The 12,328-nt window shown below is 55.5% G+C and overlaps 2 protein-coding genes across 2 annotated transcripts; one reads left to right on the top strand and one right to left on the bottom strand.

Annotated features, from left to right (window-relative positions):
• Positions 1-808: 808 nt before the first annotated feature.
• LOC119343090 (UPF0481 protein At3g47200-like) lies at positions 809-2,517 on the top strand. The gene is made up of 2 exons (XM_037614272.1): positions 809-1,504; positions 1,595-2,517. Exons 1-2 carry the CDS (start codon positions 878-880, stop codon positions 2,342-2,344), a joined length of 1,377 nt encoding a protein of 458 aa, XP_037470169.1. The 5' UTR covers positions 809-877; the 3' UTR covers positions 2,345-2,517.
• Positions 2,518-4,012: 1,495 nt separating this feature from the next.
• Positions 4,013-11,841, bottom strand: LOC119343077 (pyrophosphate-energized vacuolar membrane proton pump-like). Its single transcript, XM_037614266.1, has 4 exons — positions 11,427-11,841; positions 5,422-6,376; positions 5,244-5,330; positions 4,013-5,147 (listed from the first exon to the last, which is right to left on the bottom strand). Exons 1-4 carry the CDS (start codon positions 11,707-11,709, stop codon positions 4,145-4,147), a joined length of 2,328 nt encoding a protein of 775 aa, XP_037470163.1. The 5' UTR covers positions 11,710-11,841; the 3' UTR covers positions 4,013-4,144.
• Between the last annotated feature and the right edge of the window lie 487 nt (positions 11,842-12,328).

Raw genomic sequence — 12,328 nt, 5'->3', positions numbered from 1 at the left:
CGGCGAGAAAAAACAATTTCAGGAGTTTTGTTCCTTCCTTGGAGGCTTCGACAGTTCGACCCCTTCCATCCATTGTTATTAGGTGCATGCGACGCTTAAGCAAGTGTGGAAAAAAAGGTGCTTGCGATGCCTTCCCTATTCTCTACTCCATCTCGGACCAAACGATCTCTTGCATGCGCCATTCCCAACAATGGCAACCTTTCACATATTCCTCGCTTCCTCATGGCTCCGGCCAGCTGCTCCCACCCCATAGTTTAGGCACGCCGTACAGTCCTTGGCCCGTATATAGCATCTCGATCTCTCTTTACTTAAAGCTAGAACGACGTGGGGTAGCTAGCTAGCTAGGTTAATGCACTACTCCTGATCATCCTGCAGCTAGCTGTAAAGAGAATTAGAGAAGAGATCGCAATTTGAACGACCAATTGACCATGTTGTTTTCCCTGTACTTCCTTCCTCCTAAATCATAATATTCACCTTTCGCTTGCTTGTCGGTGGATCGGCCAGCTTTAATTTACTTTGAGAAGCTAGCGGGGTTCGAACCGTATCAACATGGATTCTACGTGGAGTGAAACAAGGAGACAAGGATTAGCCGTGCGTGCATGCACATGACATTCATGGCCTCTTTTTGTACACTTCACACAGTACACACCTGTCCAGCACGCGAAATGTGGCATGCAATGCAAGTAACCGCATATGCATGCATAGCCGCATAGGCAACGTCATTTTCCCTAGCGTCATCTCTTTCTCTACATATAGCTAGCTGATAGCTGATACCTTCCCTTCATCGGCATGCATATGTATGCGTAGATCACCTACTAGTGGAGTCCATATCTAGGATCTAGCTATAGCCTATAGCGATCATACATCTTATAGATCGATGACATCGATCGAGGTGGCGGCGGCCGGCGGCAGTGGCAAGAGGACGTGGGTGTCGGACGTGGAGAAGACGTTGAATGAGGCGGACAAGACGGTGGAGGTGGCGCAGTGGGAGCGGCACTGCATCTACCGCGTGCCGGCGTGCATCAAGGACATCAAGAGCAAGGCGTACCAGCCGCAGGTGGTGTCGCTGGGCCCGTTCCACCACGGCGACCCCAACCTGCTGCCCATGGAGGAGCACAAGCGCCGGGCGCTGCGCCACCTGCTCCGGCGCGCGGGCCGGCCTCTTGACGACTTCGTCGCTGCCGTCGAGGACATCGCGGAGCAGCTGGAGAGCGCGTACATGGACCTCGGCGGCGAGTGGCGCGCCGGCATTGACGGCAAGGGCAGGGAGCGGTTCCTGGAGATGATGATCGTCGACGGCTGCTTCCTGCTCGAGGTGATGAGGAGGACGGCCGCCGGGAACTCGAAGCAGGTCGACGACTACGCCGGCAACGACCCCATCTTCAGCCGCCACGGGATACTCTACATGGTGCCCTACATCAAGCGAGACATGCTCATGCTCGAGAACCAGCTGCCGCTGCTCGTGCTCCAGAGGCTCGACGCCGTCGAGACTGGAAAGTCTCCGGTAACCACGAGCTACCACATCAAATTTTACTATTTTCGTCAAAAAACAAAAAACCATTTGAATACTGACGCATGCATGGTTGACGGCCAGAACGACGACTTCATCAACAGAATGGTGCTAAGGTTTCTGGCGCCATTCTCGCGGCCACTGCAACCAGGCGGTCGCCTAGGGCTCCACCCACTCGACGTCTTTCGCCGGAGCATGCTCTTCGGCGAATACCAGAAGATCCGGAGCTCCGAGGACAACACGCAGGACAACGACATCATCCGGTCGGCGGTGGAGCTGTACGAAGCCGGGATCCAGTTCAAGACGAGCAAGTCAAGCAGCCTGCACAACATCCGGTTCAAGCACGGCGTGCTGAGCATGCCGACGGTGCCCGTGGACGACTCCACCGAGTACATGTTCCTCAACATGATGGCGTTCGAGCGGCTGCACGTCGGCGCCGGCAACGACGTGACGGCCTACGTCTTCTTCATGGACAACATCATCGACTCGGCCAAGGACGTGGCGCTGCTGAGCTCCAAGGGGATCATCCAGAACGCCGTGGGCAGCGACAAGGCCGTGGCCAAGCTGTTCAACAGCATCTCCAGGGACGTGGTGCTGGAGCCGGACAGCGCGCTGGACGCCGTGCAGAGGCAGGTGAACGGCTACTTCAGGCAGCCGTGGAACATGTGGCGCGCCAACCTCATCCACACCTACTTCAGGAGCCCGTGGGCGTTCCTGTCCCTCGCCGCCGCCGTCTTCCTCCTCGTCATGACCATCATGCAGACCGTCTACACGGTGCTGCCGTTCTATAAGCCGGACAGCAACAGCCCGCCGTCGGCTCCATCTCCGATGTGATCCGGCCGCAACAACTTATACCTGCGTCTGCGTGCGTGAATTGGTTTTGCTTTCCGAGTCCTTGTTGCTGGGTCGTTGCGAAGCTTTTGGGTTGTGTGCACTGTGCAAAAGCGAAGAGTGGCGTGTTTGTACTGCGTTCGTTTTGATTGAATTTCTTTTCAGTTTGGAGCTCCGACAATAAGCATTTGCTTGTGCAGAACTGGAGATTTATGACAATGAGCATTTGCTTGTGCAGAACTGGAGTACAAAACAAGTCATCCACGGACTGCCGCCAACCGCGCCGTCTGTGGTAATTGTACACCAGTGACGGTCACGCTCTACGCGGCTCTACAGCCGTAAATCATAACTTCACCACATGGTTACAAACTTAGGGCATCTCCAATACGACCCTTAAAACAGACCCGGTATTCGTCTGTGGACCGATCTAGATCAGTCTGTGGAGAATAATGCGGGAGGCGGCCATCCAACCATATTCTCTAAAACTTTCGCCTTTATTTTTTAAGTTCGTCAGCTCAAAATAACAACATATCAAATCATAGATGATTGAAAATATTCAAATGCGACGGTAGTTCTAATTTACAAAGCAACTAAGTTTTCAAATTAAAGTTGTTCAAACTTGAATTCAACGCATATATGTTCTAGTTGTCCCCGTTAACCGCCCACAGATGCTCAATCAAATCCTCCTTGAGTTGTTCGATACCAAAATTGTTGATGCATTTGAACAAACTCATCAAACGCGGCCAGGTTCTGATGTGAAAATTAAACATGATCACCCATGTTCTCGAATTCTAGATCTGCGGCAACATCTTCATCCTCATTCTTCATGATCATTTCATCATTTCCCACAAGGTTTCTAGATCCTACTGTTAAAAAGGTCTACGAACAACTGCAAAACAGGCCTAGAGCACTCCAAATGCCTCCTCCACATCCTTTATAGCCCCCCTAAAAAGCCATCCTTTATAGCTACTTCTTACATGCGTACTGAATTTTTGACATACTTATACACTACTACAAAACAAGCCATCCACGGTCGCCATGTCGCCGATAATGCTGGTGCGGTCAGCTCTCCGGTCACGTCCGTATGAGCGGCATAAATGTGGGTAGGCGATCGTCTAGTCGCGCCCACATTCATCAGCATTAATGCAGGGGAGAGTTTGGGAACACACAGACCAAGGGTTTTGGGTCGGTCAGCCGTGCCATATTCGTATGTGGCGAAGGTCCGGACAACCCGCAAACTTCCCATATGTTTAAATCCAGTTTGTAGGATTTCGGACGTTCCGTCGTTGGATAACAGAAGCTATATGGACTGTTCAGTCCAAACATTTAGAAACAATTTGGTGCATTGTGTTGAAGTTGCCCTTAGTTTTTTTAATATATTTAAATACGCTGGTGGTCACCAAAGTGAGGTCGAAGCACACTACAGTCGTTGGACTTGATAATACGCTCATTACAGTCATTGAATACATGTAGCGGTGATTTGTCATTGGCTTACTGTAGAGTCCGTATTCTATCTACATGGCACTTGGTTGACTGGCCCAATAGACTGTGTGGCATGTAGCGAAGCTTGGTCATCACCACGTCCTCTCTCTAACTTATGGGTCCCATCTGTCATTGGTCGAAATAAGCAAATATCCTCTCTAGGCCAACCAAGCTAACCACTTGAGACAATTCATTTAGAAACAATTCACTAAGCAATAATATTTTACGGGGTTTACCTAAGCCTCTAATGTTCCATATCAATCCTATCATGATATTCTAAGACCAGACACTCATGTATATATCCCTGCTGCAATGTGTGAATCAGCTGATTATGAGGCCTCCATGAGCCGCGAAGAATGGCGCGAAGACTAGGGACTCCACAGCCATGAGCTTGATGAGGATGTTGAGCGACGGCCCGGACGTATCCTTGAGCGGGTCTCCGATGGTGTCACCGATCACGGCGGCCTTGTGCGCCTCCGAACCCTTGGGACCCAGGGACTTGGCGTGCTCCGACGCACCCGCCTCGATGTACTTCTTGGCGTTGTCCCAGGCTCCCCCGCTGTTGGAAGCAGATATGGCCACCTGCACGCCGGAGACGAGCGCGCCGGCGAGCAGGCCGGCGAGCGTGTGGACGCCGAAGAAAGTGCCGACGACGAGGGGCGCCAGCAGCACCAGCGCCCCGGGGGGCATCATCTCCCTCAGGGACGCGTCCGTCGAGATCCACACGCAGCTGGCGTAGTCCGGCGTCGCGCGCCCCTCCATCAGCCCCGGGATGGTGCTGAACTGCCGTCGCACCTCCTCCACCATCTTCAGCGCCGCGCTGCCCACGCTCTTCATCGTCATCGCCGAGAACCAGTACGGGAGCATCCCGCCGGCGAGCATCCCGGCGAACACCTTGGGGCTCAGCACGTTGATCACCGTGACGCCCGCGCGGCTCACGAACGCGCCGAACAGCGCCAGCGACACCAGCGCCGCTGAGCCGATGGCGAACCCCTTGCCGATGGCCGCGGTGGTGTTGCCCGCGGCGTCGAGGGCGTCCGTCCGCTGCCGGATCCTGCGGCTCATGCCGGCCATCTCCGCGATGCCTCCGGCGTTGTCGCTGATCGGGCCGTACGCGTCGATGGCCAGCCCGGTGGCCACTGTGCTGAGCATCCCGAGCGCGGCGATGGCGATGCCGTAGATTGATGCCAAGGTGAAGCTGATGTAGATTGATAGGGCGATGGCTAACACGGGAACGATGACGGATTTGTAGCCGAGCGCCAGCCCGAAGATGACGTTGGTCGCCGCGCCGGTCCTGCAAGAGTCGGCCACGTCCCGAACAGGGCTGCGCAACCCACAAAGTTAATCACTCCGAATCCGAAAGTTTCCGAATGTGCACAAAACTATCTCACTGAGACAAACGAATAGTAGAACTAATTACCTGTAAGCATTACTGGTGAAGTACTCTGTGGTGAAGCCGATGGCCAGACCTGCCCATAACCCAATGGCGACGCAGAAGAACACGTGCCTGCCATTGCAAACGCCGGCCATTAGTTACCTTAACATGATCCATCAGTGGCAAAATGGATGCAGAGTGAGACTCGGCGGCGAGGGCTTACCAGTTCTTGACCTGTTTCTGCTCCCCGAAATCGAACATGGTGAACCTGGCGGGGAGCGCGGCGAAGGTGACGACGAGGGCCGCGACGGTCATCAGCGCGGTGGAGATGATGAGCTGAAGCTTCAGCGCTGGCGCGACCCCGCGGACGGTCTTGACCTTGAAGAAATCGGTGGCGAAGAGCGTGGTGACCAGGCAGACCACAAGCCCCGCCGAGCTTATCAGCAGGGGGTAGCACACCGCCGCAAAGTCGTGGTCGGCGCCGAACGACGAGATCGATGCCACGAACAGCGCCGCGCAGGTGGACTCGGCGTAGGACCCGAACAGGTCGGAGCCCATCCCGGCGATGTCGCCGACGTTGTCGCCCACATTGTCAGCGATCACCGCGGGGTTCCTCGGGTCGTCCTCGGGGATGTTCCGCTCCACCTTCCCGACGAGGTCGGCGCCGACGTCCGCCGCCTTGGTGTAAATGCCGCCGCCGACCCTCCCGAACAGCGCCATGGACGAGCCGCCGAGCCCGTAGCCGGTGATGGACTCGTACAGGCCCTCCCAGTCGTCGTGGTAGTAGAGCCCAAAGAGCTTGATGGCGACGTAGAGCACCAGGAGGCCCAGGGACGACAGGAGGAACCCCATGACGGCGCCGGACCGGAACGCCGTAGCGAAGGCCGCGCCGATGCCGCGGCGCGCCTCCAGTGTGGTTCTCGCGTTGGCGAACGTGGCAATCCGCACGCCGAGGAAGCCCGACACGACGGAGGTGACGGCGCCCAGGAGGAAGGCCATTGTGGTGAAGACCGCGTTGGCCAGCGCCGGCTTGCACGTCTTGCCCTTGGTGTACTGGCACGGCTGGCTGGCGGTGCTGAAGCGGTGCACGGACCCCAGGAAGAGGAAGATGACCACCGCGAAGATCACCGTGAAGGCCGCGAGGTACTTGTATTGGGTGAAAAGGAACGAGTTTGCTCCTGCAATATTTGACACGTTACTACTCGAATTGTTGTCAAGAGTGTGCACGGACCAATGACGAATTTCAAATGGAAACTTTGCTGGTTACACTTGTTTCAAAACAGATATACTCCGTGCTAGCTTCAGTGGGTGTGATGTATAATCATACAATGCAGGACATGTACAAACTGTACAGACATGTTCTTTATTTTCAGCACTTAACTCAACAATTTGGGTACAATAACAGTAAAACTTGGTTGCAGTAGTAATAATGATCAAATTGAGTAATTTTCACATTCAATTTTTTTCTCCACCTATAAAGAAATCTGGTTACACTTGAGAAAACTTCCATATTTATCAAAATGGCATCAATATGCCAAACTAGTTCAAAAGTTAGAGCATCTCTAGCAGATCCCGTATAAGTCCGGCGAATTACATTTTTCCAGCCATTTAACGGGATGGGCCAAAAAATACGGCCCAAACAGGTCCGCTAAAAAGAGCCCGGCCAATAAAACTTTTACAGGCGGCCCATAAACCGCCCTCCATTCCGCCATATATGCAGGCACCGGGGCTTTAGGGTTCCCGTCATGTTACACCCCCCTCCCCCGCCCCCATCCACCTCCGCCGTGAAATTCCTCCTCCAGCGAGAAATCCCTAGACCTCTAGCGGCGAATTGAGCCACATTTAACCACCGAAAGTTGGAGATGGTGTCAGCGGGTGCTGGCCGTGGTGGCGACCGCCAGCGGCGCAACAACGATGAGGGCGGAAGCTCCTCCCCCCGCCCTCCGGTGTCGGAAAGGCGCAAGGAGAAGGTGCGCCGCCGCGGCGCGCGGTCTAGCAACACCGGAGTGCTGGCGTGGGCAAACTTTCGTCGCCTGGGCGTATCTTCGATCTGGCCATCCCACGCCTCCAGGCGGTCAAGCACGCCTGGTGGGAGGTGAAGGAGGCCACCGGCGTCGGAGATGTAGTTGCGGCCTCGCGCTTCCCGGCGCTGCGCGAGGAGTACCAACTCCAGTAAACCCTCTCCGGCATGCTCATTTACCACACTCTCCACGGCAATGAACCCCCACCCTGCGAGGTTGACTCCGGCGACGAGTAGATGTAGTATGCTAGTATGCTTTCCATTTAGTATGATGTTTAATTTTGGTTTGTATTGAACTTCCATATGGTATGTAGTAGATGAACTCCCCTGTGCTATGTTTAAACTCCGGTGATCTATGTTTTATTAGCGCAAACTAGAAGTTTGAATATGCAGCATCGGTAGAAGGATCTGTTCTGGCTGCGCGTTCGGCATCTTGTAAACATTGTTTTCGAGATACCGTAAATGAGTTTTGCGGGACGACGGTTTGCTGGATCTGCTGGAGATGCTTTATGCTCGGTCTTTCCTCTACACCCGAGTAATGGTAGACCTAAGTAGAACTAGTTACGTGTTTAGCAGACTAACTAATGTGGAGAATTAGGATTCAAGATAGGGGGCAGAAGGTGCCCATCTCGCTGAAATTTAGAGGGAGGGTGGGGGACAAAAATAGTTAGGAAATTTAGAGCATCTCCAACAGGCGTGCCATACTAACGCCGCGTTGAAAAAGTACCTTCTTTTGCGCGCGCGCAGTTGCTCCGTGCGCTTCGGCGAAGGCGTAAAAAACGCGCGCAGCATAAATGGTTCAACGCGTGGAGCGAAACAACATCGTGTGACGCTTATTTCGTGCGCCCGCTCCCGCGCGCTGCACACTCGAGCGCCCGCGCTGCTTTCGCCCCGCCCCGCGCCGCTGCCAGCGAATTCGCCCGATGGACGGCTGCGTCGACATCCCCTCACCCCTTCCTACAACCGCGACCCCTCCGCTGCTGCCGGTGCAAACCCTAGCGTGGGGAGCTTTGGCTTCACCTCCGTCGGTGCTCCTCCAAGCACCGGTCTCGCGCGCGGCCTTTTCATGGCTTCATGGACGAGCTCGGCGGGTGGAGTCGCGCCAACGCCCACCGTGAAGCCATGTGCCCCCCTCTCGAAGCTCCCAAATGCGGCGGTGGCGAAGGAGGGCAAGGTGTTCGGGAAGAAGAACAAGGCGGCGGACAGCTCCTCTAGGCGGCTGAAGAAGAGACTTGCAGGGCGTGCGGCGGATGCATCGGCGACCGAAGTACCGGCGAGCTCGCTTGTTGCGCCGACGGGGTCGACGCGCACAAGGTGTTCGATGAAATGCCCACAAGGTATGATTTCGCCCATTTTTTCGTAGTTGTTTTTTACATGAATGAATACATATGGGCGACCGTGCACCCGCACAGGTCAAGCCTCTGCCTTGCATCCACTTGAGAGTTGAGACGCCGCGGCGTCCCCAACACCGGTTGAAGTACATCTTTTAGGCCAACTCCATCGCACGATCCTATCTTATCCGGCCCCGTCTGTTTGGGGTAAAAGGGACAAACCAGGCGGCCCAGCGCGCGACGGCCCGGACCCATATTGTCCATTTTGTGTCCGGGCCGACCCATTTCGAGCGCAAACTTGCGCCTGGTTTGGGTCGCGGCGGACGGCAAACGGACACGCGCTCGTCCGTGTCGGGGCCGCGTGGCAGGCGGCCACCTACCTCCCATCTGCCAACATAAATGCACACGGGCGGGTGGCCCCACCTGTCATCCGGCCATCGAACGGCTGCCGTCCTTCTTAAATGGGACCCGTGGATCGGTCGTCGTCCTCACCTCCACTTTCGGCCCCTCTCTGCCCCCTCGAAAGCCGACACGACCAAGCCTTATCCGCTTCCCGTCCTCGAACTCGCCGGCCGGCCGCAGCCATAGGGCTATGGAACTACGGCCGCAAGGGGAAGCACGACCGCGAGGCCAGCTCCTCCTCGGGCCGCCGTCGCGGCTCCGTGAAGAAGGAGGAGCCCGCGTCACCGCCGCGCTCCTCCCGTCGAGCCCCCGCACCGGCCCCCTTCACCATCGCCCCTAGGCCCACCGGCGAGCGCAACCGGCAGTACCTCTGCGCGGACGTGTGCCGGCGCTACTACGAGACGAGGATGCCGGTCCCGTGGAGCGACGTCCACCTCCCCAACGGATGGCACCTCAGCGCCGACCGGGTCCCGATCCCGTCGGTGCCCGTGGGCGGCCGTGCGTGCCGCGATGAGATCGAGCGCCGCCGCCGCCTCCTCCCCGACGACCTGTACTACGACGACAGGTACGCCCCCGATTCTGTGATGGGGACACATGGCTCCAGGACGAGCACGGCACACGCCGCGCGTCGTACTTCGCCGGCACGGTGTTGGGGCCGCGGCGGCCACGTCTAGAGGTGCGCGGGCGTTCGTGGGTGCACGGCCTCACGTCCACGTCGTCGCCTTCCCCGTCTTCGTCACCACCTCCACCTCCTCGCATGACAGCGGAGGAGGAGGCCCGGCTCATGCAGCGTGTCATGGAGGACTCCATGAACATGCACGACGAGCGCCAATGGGACGGCTTGTAGGAGGCCATGACACTCTCTGCCGCGAGCGACGTCGCCTTCCCCGAGCTGCAGATGGCGGCCGTCAAGGAGGAGGAGAGGAGGGAGGAGGCGATGGAGGAGGAGCCGGTGGCCGCGTTCCACCCGGGCCTGGTGGGCCAGCAATGAAGCTGGTCGTGCACCGCGCCAGAGATGGCCGACGCCGTGGGGGGCGTGAACTGGTGCCCCACGCCGCCACGGTCACCGGAGTGGGAGGCCTCGCCACGGGAGGAGGTGGTGCAGGCACCTCCATCCTTCCAGGCCGCCCCCGTGTACCACGCGCCGCCGTCCCACCTCTGGACGCCGCTGGCCTACGTCGACCTCGTCAGCGAGGACGGCGTCACCGGCGGCCACTGATGAAGACAGCGAGGGCCATGGCATCGACGGGCGCGGCTGGAGCGCGTGGCGGCGTTTTTTATTTTTTTATGTAAATTATGACACTGTGTGAATTGCTAAACTGGACCGTTTTGTGGCCGTCACCCCCTAACTAAGTTTTATGTTTATTAAACTGCCCTTATTTACTTTTTTTTAGTCATTTTATTTACGTTTTTCTGTTTTTTTAATCATCCCCAACGCGAACGTGATTTCGGGTGCGGCCGCGCGGTGGGCGCACGCACGACCCAACGGACAAGGCCGGACACGGGCGAACCCATCGGCGCTCCAAAGGAACAAAATTCGGCCAAATCGGACATCCGTTTGGGGTCGTGCAGTGGAGTTGGCCTTAAGTTTTTCATCCAAGTGGAAAAGACAACACTCCTACCGGGCTCGAAAACGTGCTCAATGCTCAACCAGCAGTAAGAACAGGTCGTGGAGGCTATCACAAAGTCGACCAAATTAATCAAAGAAATAGAACCATACTTCCTAGTAAAGTTAACAGAATGGGAATCAAAAAAACTTGCAAGGATATGGCGTCTCCGGCGGCCCGTCGAACACGTGCCAGGTTAGGTGCCACCACTACTTGGTCAAATCTTTGACAGTGCATCTTTTCGTGAACGAGGAGCAAGTCACAAATCAAGCATATTTAGTTTCCCAATGGCCTGGATTTCCTCAGAGTTGACTTGTGGCATATAAATTATGTCAGCAGCAAGGTGTTTGAGCTGATCATCTACTGTTGGTCAATGGTTTTGACAGTGCATCTTTGCTTTACATCAGGATAAAGTGTTTCGAAAAAAATGGATAAAGTGTTTCTCTTTTTCGGAGCAAGTTCCACATCAAACACGTTGGTAAAGAACTCTGGATGAGGAGATTGTGCAGTTAGTTGCGTTCTTGAACACGACCCGTTTACGAAGTCCAAACCATGAATTTTCTCCAAAACGTAAATATATCGAAGCTGACGGCAAAGAAAAATACCCTGAACTGTGACTAATTAGTTTACACGAGTGAAATATCATTTTATATAGTTATTATTAAGCATATTTGTCTGCATATATGTGTTCGTGAAAGATCAAATGTCACTACTTCGTACAAAATTGGGCAAACAAAATTAATCCCTAGCGGCAGTAGTGAGTAGTGACCCATAAATAAGGGCTAAACTAACAACACCGATCAAAGAAAAGCGTTTGAATTTGAAGAGTCCGCGTAAGGAACTCAAGATAAGTACGAATGGAACTCACCGACTGAAATGGCGTTCTGGATCTCCGCGCACCTGGCCACGGCCGCCGGGCCGTCGCCTCCATCCTCCTCCTCGTCGCTCTCGCCGTCCCCGCCGCCGCCGATACGGGTATCCTCACCGTCCTCGTCCCCCGTCCGGAACACCGGCTGCCCGTGCACGCCGTTGCCGGCCGGCGCGTAGGCGGACACCTTCACCTTGGCGACGAGGAACCATTGCCAGAGCGCGAAGGCAATGCCGACCACGGCGCACGCCGGTATGGCCGCGTCGGCCACGGAGAAGCCCATCGCGCGCGCCCCCGGGAACCAGCGGGAAAAGCAAGAGTAGAGAGAGAGAGGGGGAGAGAGGCTCGAAATATTGCAAGTTGTGGAGGATTTTGTGAGCGTGGGAACCGGCAAGGCTGGCGAGATCGAGAGCAACTGCCTTCCTCCTCCTGGAGTAGGCGGTATTAAGCAACGGGGTGACCGTTGAGTATGGTTATTGACTTGAGGAGGTGCGCTGTACGATGTACGGTTAGCTTAGCAGGGGGGTAACATAGGCTGCTTCGTCGCCAGGGCATGTGGTGTGTAGTAATAATCTTCAACCCTCGAATAGAAACGACTAAAATAAGCCGAAGTTGTCAGTGTAGTGCATACCTAAGGTGCAACAAACATTAGGTCGTCTGTAGTGTGAGCCCAAGGCCGTTCATATGGGGGCTTGGAATCGGTTCAATACAGTAGCTGGAGGCTGGAGCCAGCCGATTCCAAGTGATACAAATGAACTTTTTAGATAAAAGGCCATAGCCCGACTTTATAAATAAAGCCACACGACAGCGTCACAGACCCGAACATAAACACCGCCAACAGGCGAAACAACGCGAATCCACCGAAGAGAAAGTCTGGGACAGGCAAACGAACGAAAGTTTAA

This window comes from Triticum dicoccoides, chromosome 1B (assembly GCF_002162155.2).
Source record: "Triticum dicoccoides isolate Atlit2015 ecotype Zavitan chromosome 1B, WEW_v2.0, whole genome shotgun sequence".
Lineage (NCBI taxonomy): Eukaryota > Viridiplantae > Streptophyta > Magnoliopsida > Poales > Poaceae > Triticum > Triticum dicoccoides.
Note: the sequence above shows the minus strand (reverse complement) of the source record. Positions and strands in the feature narration are given on the sequence as shown.